Here is a 13,427-nt window from a genome sequence, read left to right on the forward strand (position 1 = left end):
TAACGTAATCACGTTATTACTTCGACTGACTAAAGAAGTGACTTTCTGGTGATGATGTCACCAAGACTTGAGAAGGGGCTACTTTTCCTTTGATTTAAAGTACAAGGTAGGTTCTCATGACTTCGCCAAATGTGAAAAGAAATACTTCCAGGAAAACCCTACTCAGAAGGTTCAGTTGCTGATCTATTCAGTTTCTCATCACACCTGAAGGAATTGCTTGATTCTTCGCAGATTGTGCTGATAGAGAACATTCGATTCTTGTAGGAAGCGGCTGTACTGCTGGTCAATCTCACCCAAGAGGTTATGAAACACCAAAGTGGCATGTGATTCTTTGCTGGCTGCATAAGCCCTAGGAAAAGGAAGGATAAAGAATGATTCTGAAACGCACGCAGGCACGCTCACGCGCGCACACACACACACACACACCAACAAGTAGGAAGAAAAAAACCAAGACAACTCCAGCGCTTTCGCCCACTCATCATTTTAGATTCATCTTGTTCAGCAACAATAAATATTAGTGTAATTATTAATTAATAATTATTAAAACTTATTCCAGATACTATTACCCACTGTCACAGTCTATACTTATAAAATATTTGAGTGAAATGGACAGATCTGCTGTGTTGCTTCAAATCCTCAGTCAACTATGTGGTCAGATTATTGGTAGCGAATAAGAAATCCCAGCACGGGATGGCCGATCTCCAACATCTCTGAATCACCTCCCTGGCCCCTCACCAAATTCTGGAAAAACTAGCTCATAGGTCTGAATTAAACCAAAATTAATAGGTGGATCTGAACACATTAAAGTGAAGGAAATAGTTGTTGAAATTCTGTACCATTATTTCCTGTGAACAAGTCTATTTCTCCCACTCTGCCTCTTTAATCAAAGGGGAATCAGAAGCAAGGACCCAAACTTCTAACCATGACAGAATTCTCTTTCAGATAAAAAATATTTGTAACATGTCCCTGAAGTGTAAGAATACAAGAGGGTCTCACCAAGTCAAGGAGATCCAAATCAGCCTTGAAAACATCTAGCACCAAAAGACACACACAGGGTGCCTGTGTGTGCTTCTAATGTAGAAAAATGTTTACACAAGACTAAGAGTACCTCTTTATCTTCTGATCTCTTTTACTCCATCACCTGTACTCTAAGTTTTCCGATGAAATAGTTAACACAGAGCTAAGCTAGAGCAGACCACATCTCTTGACATAAACCAAAACCTAACCATTTGGGGAGTTTCTCAAGAAGGGCTTACCAATCTTGACTCTCAATCCAAGGGGCCAGAAACTGCCGCAGCTCCATTGGGAAGCTGTCACTGTACAGCTGATGAAGCTGCTCCAGGTATCGTGTGTCGAGCTGCTGTAGCTGATTCCATTGGGCCATCCTGCTGGAATCAGGGGTCCCAACTGTAAATTGAAGAATTCGTATGGTCACTACAAGCCCCAGTAGGAGTAAACAATCTAGAAATAGCCCATCCGCCAAACACAGGTACCGGGTCTGTGATTAGGGATAAAAGATACTTTGGAAAGGATCCTGCATGTCCCTCCCAGCTCAGATCAACACATACACATTCACAGGCTCTACCTCAGGAACCACATCACAGCTCCTTCTCAACTGCATGGCAATGTGGGCCTGAGACCAAGTTCTAGAATCCATTATCTACCGGAGGTATACGAAGTTGAAAAATTACTTAACTTCCAGATTTCCACATTCTCATCTATAAAATAGAGATCATAATTCCTACCCCTCAGGACTATTGAGATCCTATGTCTAAATCACCCAGCTCAGTGCCTAGCACACAACAGATGCTCAACAGACGTCAGTTCCTTTCCACCCTGCATCCCTTTACAGTGAACTGGTAGGTATATATAGTAAACCGAACTAAGACCAAAATGTGGGGTATGTATATTCAGGGAGGACAGAAAGCTAATAACAAGACTATAGGTTTAAAAGCGTAAGCAAGGATCTACCTGGAATTCTCCTACTTATCAAAAAGTAATTGTTTTTTTAAATTTATCAGTCTGGGATGAGAAAGAAGAAGAGCTAAATACCAGGCACACAAGTTGTCCCCAAGTTCATGAATACCCCCAGAGAAATGTTCAGGTCTGAGAAACCAACCCAGCTAACCACCTTTAGTCCTCTTTCTGAACAGCTTGGATCATGAAAATAGTGATACAGACCAAGTGGTCTTCAGAAGTTGTAAAAATAACTACGACAGCCAAAAACTAAGGTATGTACAGGTCAAAGTATACTGAGATGGTTCTCTGGGATAGTGAGGATGTTTAATGAAAGGCCGAACACATACACGAAATTGGACTTCCTGATTTATTTATTTCTCAGAGAAGACTACATGCTGAAGCATTGTAACCATGGTATGTATTAGCCTCAGTAAGAAATCAAAGGCCATTAGAACTCTTACAATATTCACATTAGGGCCAAGTTAAAATCTGCCTGATAGGCTAAAAGCATCAAGATTTGATTTGCATAGAAATCTGTATGATATGCCAATTTATGTAGATTATACTCAATACGAATGCACTAAAACTCTGACCTGCCATATTGAAATATGGTAGCCACTAGCCACATGTAGCCACTGGATACTTGAAATGTGGCTGGTTCAAACTGAGAAAGCCACTGGATTCTGAAGACTTAGTAAAAGAAAAAAAATATAAAATATCTCATTAGTATTAAAATATTGATAATATTTTGAGGTTAAGTAAAATATATTATTAAAATGAATTCCACCCATTTCTTTTTACTTCCTTTAATGTGGCTACTGGAAACTTTAACATTACATATGTGACTTGCATTCTACCTTTATTGGACACTGCTGCTCTTATGTAAACAAAAAGCTATGCTTCTAATAAAGGATTTAAAGAAATAGACACCTACTTTTTACAATAGTTTTTTCCATAAAATTAAAGCACCCAAAACGACTGATACTACGTTATGCTTTGGTAATACTATAATAGCTATCCTATACATATACTTAACTCATTGTAAACTAAAGCCAAAGAGCAGGTAGTATTTCAAGGAGAACATGGGCAAAGGGATAAATTGTGATATCTCTATTGGCTGCTTAGCTACAAACCATATTTAGCCAACGAGACCCATAGGGCAATCAGACCAAATGCTCTTCATAAGAACTGCATATCCTTAAGAGATTATTAGCCAAATCGTCCAGGAAAATCATTGCCAACTAGCTTTGTGGTAATTATTTTACTGAAAAAATTTTTTTTCAAAGCCTGCTTTATTTCACAATCTCAATTCTGGTTTTTCAAATTATAAATTAATCTAAAGAACTCCACTAAATTTTAACTAAAGTATTTCTTATCGATGGAAGAATTCTAAGCTTGTGATTTAATAACCACTTTCACTGAACCCCAGAACACAGAGAGTAATGTACACAACAATATGAGTGCCAAGCACCATTCCTGAATAGGAGAGAAGTCAATTTATTTCATACAGTGGCTGCCTTAAGGCATGACATAGGGCTTAATTCTCTCAAGGTGTTTACTAAATTTAGGTTAGCAGATAGTAAATATTAGCATATAAAGGAAAGTGTGACTGTTTTCTACAACTGAACAGAAAAATAAAATGGCAAGTCACCAAAGACTTTTTGAGCTTTCTGAAACTGGAATTTCTCAACCCCTTGGGGATAACTTTACCAAAAACAAGTCATAAGGCAAACAATCATTTTCTAGTGGGGAACTTATTACCGTAAACATCACTGAAAAAGTTTGCCAAAAGTCACAGTTCTCATTTATATACTTCAACCTGAGGTAATGAAGGGCAATTTGAGAAGCACAAATCAGGACCACTTACTAAAGGTTTCATTACATTATTTCGTAAAACTTCTTTTTAAATTAAGACAGGTACTTTACGTCCATGCACCAGTGGGTTTACGATAGGGCTGAGGGCAGGAGGAGAAAAGTGAAGAGAGGAACAGGTGCATCCGATAACTCAGATCAGAAAGTGATCTAAAGATGATTTCTGTCTCACCTTGCAATATGACACATAATTTTTCTTTGGGTGCTGGCCATGATCTATATTAGAAATACTTGTATCTTAAATAAAGCATACTTGTGTTTTTTCTGTTGCCTCAGAGGAGCACTGAGCTCCTCTTTGCTCTCAGGAAAGGCCCAGTGACACAAAGTATAAAGTAAAAGAAGTATACTTTCACTAATTTCTATAGAAACCAGTCCTTTTAAGAAGACATTTTTAAAAGATTATAACTGTAATCATGCTCACTGTGAAAATTTTGGGGGGGGGGGAACCCAAAGGATAAAGTCACTCATATCCTACAATCCTATCTAGAACTGCAGGTGACATATTGCTCTAACTCCTTTTATTCTATCTCAAGGATTGTATATATATATTGCTTTTTAAAAGTTGAGATCATAGTATTTTTACAGCTTTGTATTCTCTTTTAAAGCAGATATTTTTCATGCAAAGAGGTTTTTGTTTAAAGCCCACAAAACGACCATTTAGTTTCTATTAGTGTCTTCAATATAATCCTGCTAATCCCATTGTCGGCCACTGCATTTATTTATATTTGAAAGCTCCAATTTATTTATCTTCATCATACCACATTCCAAAAATACTAGGTAGTTGCAAACTCAAAGTAAATTAGGGAGGAGAAAAAGTAAAAGGCAATTAACACCAGACAAAGACACTGAACCTTTATGAAATTTTTACTGTAGGATTAAAGGTGTAATGAATGACAGGAAGTCCACATTTAAGTATGATAGCTTTAACTACTGAACCATTAATAACTTAACCACTCATAATTACCCTAGAGATTAAGACTCTGAAAGTTCAAATTAAAAAAGACCATTCAAAATAAATTCACTTGTATAATAAACATATAATTTCCTTGCTTACAAATCCAAATAGTACCTTTATAATGTTTAAGAATAGAAGTTTGGCTTTACAATAAGAAGTCTATATATAAATCTAGTTTCGATTTCCTAGAAAGACAAAATATTAACACTTGAGTGCCCAATCTGAACTATATTTACTCTAACACTCAAATGTGGTCAGTTACAAATAACAGGATTTGCTTTGAAGTCAGAATCCAATTCTTCCTTGCAAAAAAAATAGACATTGAGATATAAAGAACTTTAATTATACTTCCCTGAATATGTGGCAAAATTGAATAAATGAAAGAAATAATAAGTTATTGGGGAGTAGAGCTAAGAAAAGTGAGGGAAAGAACAGTTTTTCATGACATTCTGGAGAATTCTCAACCCAAAAGTTTTACTATCCCTCATTCTTCTGATCTCACTTTAGTTCTTCATGGAAAGAGTTAAAGCATCTTGTACCAAGCACATTATTTTTTTCCATTCCAAATCTTATCATTAGCACTACCTTTGCATAGTTATCTAATGTATATCCAGAAACAGAGAGAATAAAATGTACTACATTTACAGTTAGCTATAAGAGGCGGAGCCTACCAGGAACGTGAAGAGCAAAAAGGAAAGAAAACCTAGTGCTCTGATCCATAAAGGACAGCCAGCATTCTAAAAACAAAACCAAAAGAACTTCCCAAAATGTGGTGTTTACCCTGCCGTCTTTGAGAAAAAGATTCTGAGAACTATGAATTACTAAGGCCTCTTACTATTTCAAATCTAAGAGTGTTAAGGAATGAAAATTTAAAAAAACAAACAAACTGATGTATTCTACATAATTCATTTGGCATAGGCACTATATTTGATCACACATATTTCGGATTAAAGGTGCAAGAGCCTAACAAATATAATTCCCTCTAAAGTGAAAGTAATACAGCTAGACTCGCTTCATCAATTACTAAGTATGCAGTTTATGGTTAAAGATGCCTGAGAACAGGTCTGCCTCTAGAGAAAAACCACAAAACATACCAAATTTGTGCGTCACACGGCCTCCCCACTTTGTGACACTTCCACTCCCCCAACCAGACGCACTCCTCTGAAGCAGTGTGGTATGAGGCCTGGGACACTAGAAGCTTTACACCGGCTGGGTCTAGGTGCAAGCCCTGCCTGCCACTTATCAGCTATTTGTTCGGAGTATATTACTTGACTACGGAGCAGGCCTCTTCTTCAGTAAAATAGGGAAGCACCCCTCTTTTGAAGGATTGCTGCAAAAGTTAAAAATCATATTGAACGTACAGTCCCTCCTATACAGTAAGGTGCTGGGTGCATCTCACTGCTGTTTCCCCCCACCACCACCCTCCCACCCCACCAAGGGGTTCCTTTCATCAATATTTCTTATGCTAAATCCATTTCTTCAATGCTCTGAAAAAAAAACCCAGATTAATTCCTCAGATTAGTTATGTTAAATGATAAAGTCAGCCTTCCCTGTTATGTAAAACACCCGCATTTTTATGGACTTTTGTATCATTTCCTAAGGGAGAGAGTCGGTAATGCTTTGATGTGTAAGGGGACAAGGGGGGGACTGGAGGGATGGGGATTGGAATATCTCCACACACAGTTCACCTAGGGATAGCCCCGGGTCCTAAAAAGACTAAAAGTGAAAACACTACATGATATCTAAATGAAAGAAAAAGATGAGACTCATTAGTGGTTACTAGAGGGAGGGGAGCGGTGGAAGGGAGGGAGGGGTCAGAGGGGGTCAAATATTTGGTGGCGGAAGGAAATTTAATTTGGGGTGGTGAACACATAATGACTATACATATGATGTATTATTGAATGGTACACTTGAAACCTATTTGTATTAACCAATGCCACTCCAATAATTTTAAAAAAGAGTAAAAAAAAAGAGAGAAAAAATAACCTTAGTTTAAGAGGAGTTCAAATAACTGATATTTGTATATAGCACTATGTGCCAGACACTGCATTAAGCGCTTGATCTCTATTTATTCCTTTATCTTCACTAAAACCCTATGAGATAGATGTCATTTGTATCTCCATTTTACAGAGGAAACTGAGGCACAGAATTTTAAGTGACTCACCCAGGGTCACAGGTGGTAAAGGCATGGAGCTGAAATCCTAACCTCAATACAGCAGTCTGTTTTCAGAGTTCCTGCTCTTAACCACTGTGCTAGAGTGGGAGTTTTCATTGATCTTTAAGTCACCCATGAGTCAACCAGCTTACCCAGCCAATGTGAACTTGTGGTATTTTAACAGATATACAGAGTGTTCCAATGAAAGGATGTATCAGTCCCACTGTAATTGGGCCACATCTAGAATGATGTTGCAATTGTATCAATTTAAATGGCACACTATAAATTAAACACATTCAGGGAGGGGTAGTCAGGGTGTGTTCCACTTAGAAGACTTGGGGAGCAGAGAGTGGGCTTAGGAGAGAAAAAGCCCAAGTATGGAAGAGTGGCTCTTCAAATATTTGGGAGATCAGTGCAGGAAAGGATAAATCACCCCAGAACCAGAACCCATTCCCCCACAACATCTACTCCCGAACTCTGCCCTCTGGAGTGATTTCCCTCCGCCCTATAGAGGTTCCCTACTCCGCAGATTAGAATTATAAGAGCGGATACTTTAAAAAAAAAAAATACATAGAGATGCCTGGGAACCGAAACAGAAGCCGGAACCAGATGCCAAATCAGAATTGCTGAGGGTGGGAACCAAGTTTTGATATTTAAAAGCTCCTCAGATAATGCTAATGTGTGGCCAGACTAAGAAACTCAGAATAAGAGCAGGGGTCAGGGCTCAACCCTGGATCCACATCAGAATCCCCTAAGGGGTTCTGAGAAGCCAGATGCTGATCCTTACTCCAGACAGACTGAATGATTATCTCCAGGGGTGGGGTCCAGGCAGCTGTCATGAAGCAGAACACTGTAGAAACTGCATAGGGAGACTATGGCGTGAGGCGAGGTTGGAGGAGGCTCTTGTGGAAGCCATACTGAGAAACAGGGCAATGAGGAGATCTGCAAAGTTTTAAGCAGACAAATGGCAACTTGATTTACATTTCGGACAGATCCATCAGGCTGCAATAATCAAGATGAGAGATGGTGGTGGCCAGAAGGGTAGCGGCCTCAGAAACGTTTCGAAGTGAACATCTTCCAGAAATATTAAAGAGGGAGGTGTTATGGGGTTTGGTGATTGGTTGAAGAGCAAAAGGAGTAAGGGACAACCTCCCAGGTTCCCATTAAGTGTTCAAATGGAGGTCAAGTGCTCACTCTGGGAATTGTCACAGCAGTCATTCTGATGATACTGGGAGAGCGACTGGGCTGGATGGCCTCTAAAGGCTATTCAGTCTATAAACTGCGATCAGATTCCATTCCCTCAAGACCTTAGTAAGTTACCACAATCCAAGAATAAATGCTGTGGTAAAAGTAGTAAATTGATATTTAACCAAAAAAAAAAAAAAAAGTCCAGGATTGGTACTCCAGCTGACTGAAAAACTCTGATTCCCCTAGAAAAGGAGTCAAAGAAAACTGGCCAGAAACCTTGGAGCCAAAAGACACCTAGTCCATGATGAGGGCTTTGAACAGTCTCCCCATGGCTACTTGCCTCCCTCCAGTCCATTTCCACACTGTAGAGAGAACTTCTCAAGACATACACTTGATCTTTCCACTCCCCTGCTTAAAATCCCACTGATGACCCTGCATTGTTCTTAGGCTGCAGAACACGCCAAAATATGTCATAGTAAGGCACCAGAGTGTCGTGCCTTGCGCATGGGTCCTGGAGCCACAGAACCCAGCCCTGAATCCTGGCTCCATCAGTTAGATGGATGCGAGTTAGTGCCAGGTATTTCACCTCTTTCTGCTTCGGTTTCCTCATCAGTAAAAAGGGGAGAAAACAGGACTCACAGAGTCACTGTTAAGACTAAATGAGTTAATGCAGACAAAACACCTAGGACACAGCCGGCCACAGTATATAAAAAGTATTAACAGGACTGATGGCCTGGCTAGCTAGTCCTGCCTTTCTTGCCTTGGCTGGCACCAGCCTGCTGGGTGAGCTCCTGGCACGCAACTGTTCTCCTTTCAGCTGCTCGAAAACACCAAGGCCTCCCTCCACACGCCCTCTGCACGCACCTTACAATATCACCATCGCCATGACTTGGGCACGAGCACTGTGACTCCTTAATTTGCATTTGTAACCACTATGCTGGACTGCCACCTCCACGAGGGCAGGAAAAGCCTTGGCTTTTGACTAATGCGTCCTCCCGCTCACCTTTTCCCCCCACCAGAATCCAACACAGTGCCCAGCTCACAATAGGTGCTCAAAAAACCACCTTGAATGAATAAACTGCAGGTATGAATTATAACTATACTGAGTGAGCCAGGTGAGGACGCTGCACCCAGTAGGTACTCTGAGAAGCACACCAACTCTTTCAGTTCTTCTGTTTGGAAAGTTCAAGAATGATCCTTAGTGACCTTTTAATAAGAGTAAAATCACAGCACATAAAATCACAAACATAATTAACTTCTCATTGTTGAAAGCAAAATCTTTATCCCCGCCTAAGGCTCCCCAACTCTTTAGCCAACTTGAGCCACCTCCAACTCCTCTCTCCAACCTCAAGATGACTTTCAAAATGTCCTGTCTTCCATCCAAACTTACCTCCCCCTCGCCCCGTCCCCCCACACACTTCATTCCTTTCTCACAGATATTCTGGCCTAAAATGTTTTTCCCCTTGGTAGTGCTGTGTGTCCTTTTCCTGTTGATGCTAGAGAGGCGTTCCCTACCCCACGTCTGGTCCAATCACTGCTTTAACTCTGAATGCCCACAATAACTACATACACGGCAGAGGCTTTTTCTTCTTTTGGTGCCATCTCCACTTGAGGAGAAGCTCTCTGCTGGCACCCCTCACATGTCATTCTGGTTGGGGCTTCCAACTAGATATTAGATTTAAGACACCAAACAAACATTTCCTGTATAGTTTCCTTCACTACATCTGCATACACACAGAAATACCAGAAGTTTCTACTGAACAGGCATTGATGACCACAGTACTGAAAAAAACACAGCACGATATGGAAACCACTTCTAGGAAAACAAGATGAGCTCTACCCTGCATGATTGGCTACCTAGAATTTGGAAGTTTTTTCTGAAGGAAGCAAAGCATCCTTCTGATGAGCTATGAACGCTGAGGGACTCACCCTCCCAGGAATCAGAGGCCAGCTGCCAACTTTTTAAAACAGAAGTATAGCCTTTGAGAACCAACTGTAGGTTGGGCAAGCAAATTGTCCTGTCAAAATTTCCAGGCTTGAAGGCAATTGAAGGGAGGAAAAGGAAAAAACCTGTGGGTTCTGTTTTCTTTGGCCAAAGCCCAAATAAAAGAGTCAGAAAAGCATTCACTGATCTAGAATGTCATTAATATTAAGCTATTAATATTCCTTTAAGATAGGCAACTGAAATAAAGCAGAGAAAGGAAACTTAAATTTCTGAATCTCAGTGTTATAGACCCATAATATAGATCAACACTTTTTGAAGAGAAGGAAGAACCTTTTCTCAAATTTATTCAGGTCACTTTCCTTGCAGGAGATATTAAGATAATTCTCACTTAGCATGGAACAATGTATGAGAGTCCACACTCATAGATCCTGTGTTAGAACTCCTTCCTCCAAAATAATTATGGTCTGAGGGCAGAACCTCAAATTCAGAGAGTATTTATAATGGTTGGAAAACATGGCCCCCAATTCTTTGATACTCGTTCTAATGAGAGAGGGGATCTTTGTCCTCTCCCCCTGCATCTGGCTAATCCCATGATTGTTCCAGCAGAGTATGACAGAAGTGTCAACACGCAACTCCCACGTCTATGCCACTTCCACCTGATTCTCTTAGAAGACTCATTCTCCAGAACCCGGCCAACATCCTGTGAGAAGCCCAAGGCAGAAGGGGAGGCCACATGGCGGCACCTGGTCTACAGTACCAGCTGAGATCAGCCTTTGACTCGCCGAAGCCCAGGACCATATGTGAGTGCAGGAAGCATCCTCCAGATGATGACCACCTAGATGTTCCAGTCTTCCTAGCTGAGGCCGCAGACATAGTGAAGCAAAGACGAGCCACGCCTGCTGCGCCTATCTAAATTACAGCCCCCAAATCCATGAGTATCTGTGGCTGCTGTTTTATGTCATTATATTTGAGGCGGTTTATTGCATTTGGTGACTAGAACAACATTCTAACAGTGATGGAATATCATCTTTATAGAGAGCTCAACTTCCATGAAAAAGAATTTGCCATTTCAAAGGAAAAGGCTTTGCTGTCAAAACTGTTTTAATAGTAAACCTCTTTTTTTTCCTCTGTGCACTCGCTTTTTAAATGAGTCATCCAGTCCCACCTTTTCCAAATAACATCAATACACTGACGATCCTCAAATTTACATCTCCAGCCCTATTCTCTCTCATGAACTCCAGAGTCCTATATTTAATTGTCTATTCAATAGCTCTCTCCACTTGGTTGTCTAACAAGCATCTCACATATAATATACCCCAAATTAACCCCTTCATTCAAAACCTCTCCCAACCAACTTCCCCTAGAATCTTCCCCATTTTGGCAAATGGCAACTCTATTCTTGCATGTGCTCAGGCTAAAAATCTTTTAAATAAGCCCTGACTCCAATTTCGCTCATCCTGTTCCTCCTTTGTTTCCTCCTTCTCCTTCCCCCCTCTCCTTATCCCCACCAACATTCAACCCATTAACAAATTCTATGGGGTCTACCTTCAAAATATATCTAGAATGTGACCACTTCTCAACATATCCACTGCTACAGTCTTAATCCGAGCCACCATCACCTCTTACCTAGACTGCTAAACTCCTAACTGGTCTTGGTGATCTCACCCTTGTCCCTCTAGAGCCTCTTCTCCACACTACAGATCCTTTCGAAATATGTCAAATTGTTTCATTCCCCTGCTCAAAATCCACTCAGAAAAAAATTCAAACTTCTACCGTGGCCCACCAGATAATCTGTTTTTACCCCTGGATGCTTCTCTGACCTCCTTTGCCAGTGCTAACCCCTCCGCTCACACCTATCTCCTTTCCGCCTCTGTAACACACCATGAACATTTCTGCCCCAGGTCTTTTGTCCTTTCTTCTCATTCCTGGAAAGCTCTTCCCCTAATAGCTACATGGCTCACTCGCTCACTACATTCAGGTCTCTGCACAAACATCCCTTGACACAGCACATGTACCTCCGCTGAATTTGTCTTCACAGTACTCATCGCCCTCTGATATTTCATATACTTCTTTTTTATCTCCTTCCACCACCACCTGCTAGAGATGTAAGCTCCATAAGAACAAGACTTTCTTCTGTTCACTGCTACTTCTCCAGCACCTAGAAGATGCTCACATATTTGTTGAATAAATGAACGAAACTGAAATGTTTCTTAAAAAATTTGTGACCTGCTTTTAGCAGAGAAGACCGAAAGACCTTAAGAAGCAAATTAACTTCACATAATGGCATAAGCTGATCATTCTTAAGCATGAGCAAATCGGTGCAATAATTCATGTAAATATACCACAAGTGACAAAGCGAATATACGTTTCCTAATAGAAAATTTATATTAAAATGTAAGTCTCTAAAGAAATTTTTTTTAAATATAAAGCTTTTCTCATAAAGCTCAACTGTTACATAGTAAAATTGTTTCTCCTTAAATTGAAAGAATGAGATTTTAGTACCCTGTTGTCATCTAAAAGAGGACATTTCATGACATATGACTGTTGACAGTATTTGAGAATCTAAGAAACAAAATATGGACATGTAAACACTGAAATGAGGTATCTCATAAAACATAAAACCACTTGGATGAGTAACTTTATTCTGAGGTATTCCCAAAGTGAAAGCGCTAAGACCCAACCGAGAGTCGATAACAAATCTGTTAACACAGTAAATCTATTGTCTGCTCTTCAACGCTTTATCCTCAAGACATTTGGGCTCCAACTCAATAATAAAAAGCATCTGTCATTGCTGTTCTTGTTAAAGAGCTCTTAAAATATATAAAATCCAACTTCCCTTACAGACATGGAAATAGACCACTGACATGAGCATCGGAAACAACATCCAATAGCCAGCTTCCTGACTTAGTCTAGGGTTCGTTCCACCGTGATGTGACTGACTTAAGAGGCAAGCAGTGAATCAAGGCTTCAACTTTATAACTGGAAAAGTATGGTTAGAGGGGGGGAAAAAGTCTGACCTCAAAGAGAAAATCATCTGTCTGGGCATAAATATAGGGTCATGGTTGTTTCACTCTTGAAGAGAAATATTTTGTTGTGGGTTTTTTTTAAAAAAATGTTTATTACATAACTGTAACCTCAGGAGATAAAAATTCACAGAAGTAAAATATAAAATATATATCATTTCTCAGAGGTTTTCTTTTCTTCCCCACCCCCACTCCCAGTTTTATTGCTATAATTGACATATAACATTGTGTTAGTTTTAGGTGTACAACATAATGATTTTTTATATGTATATATTGTGGAAGGCTTACCACAAAAGTTAACACCTATCACTTCACAGTTACAGCATGTTT

The 13,427-nt window shown here is 39.9% G+C and overlaps 1 protein-coding gene across 5 annotated transcripts in view; it reads right to left on the reverse strand.

Moving 5' to 3' along the window:
• Positions 1 to 13,427, reverse strand: part of STAT3 (signal transducer and activator of transcription 3) — a 51,015-nt gene that overhangs the window by 21,356 nt on the left and 16,232 nt on the right. For 3 of the 5 annotated variants that reach the window (XM_016150872.2, XM_016150870.2, XM_016150871.2), the window contains exons 1-2: positions 1,257 to 1,401; positions 205 to 349 (exon numbers count right to left, since the gene is read on the reverse strand). In XM_016150872.2, the coding sequence (XP_016006358.1) occupies positions 205 to 349; positions 1,257 to 1,384 (273 nt within the window). In that variant the 5' untranslated portion in view covers positions 1,385 to 1,401. Of the gene's footprint in view, positions 1 to 204; positions 350 to 1,256; positions 1,408 to 13,427 lie in introns of those variants that run through there. The other 2 variants (XM_016150869.2, XM_036222038.1) reach the window with 2 other exon arrangements.

Source organism: Rousettus aegyptiacus, unplaced genomic scaffold, assembly GCF_014176215.1.
Source record: "Rousettus aegyptiacus isolate mRouAeg1 unplaced genomic scaffold, mRouAeg1.p scaffold_m13_p_6, whole genome shotgun sequence".
Classification (NCBI taxonomy): domain Eukaryota; kingdom Metazoa; phylum Chordata; class Mammalia; order Chiroptera; family Pteropodidae; genus Rousettus; species Rousettus aegyptiacus.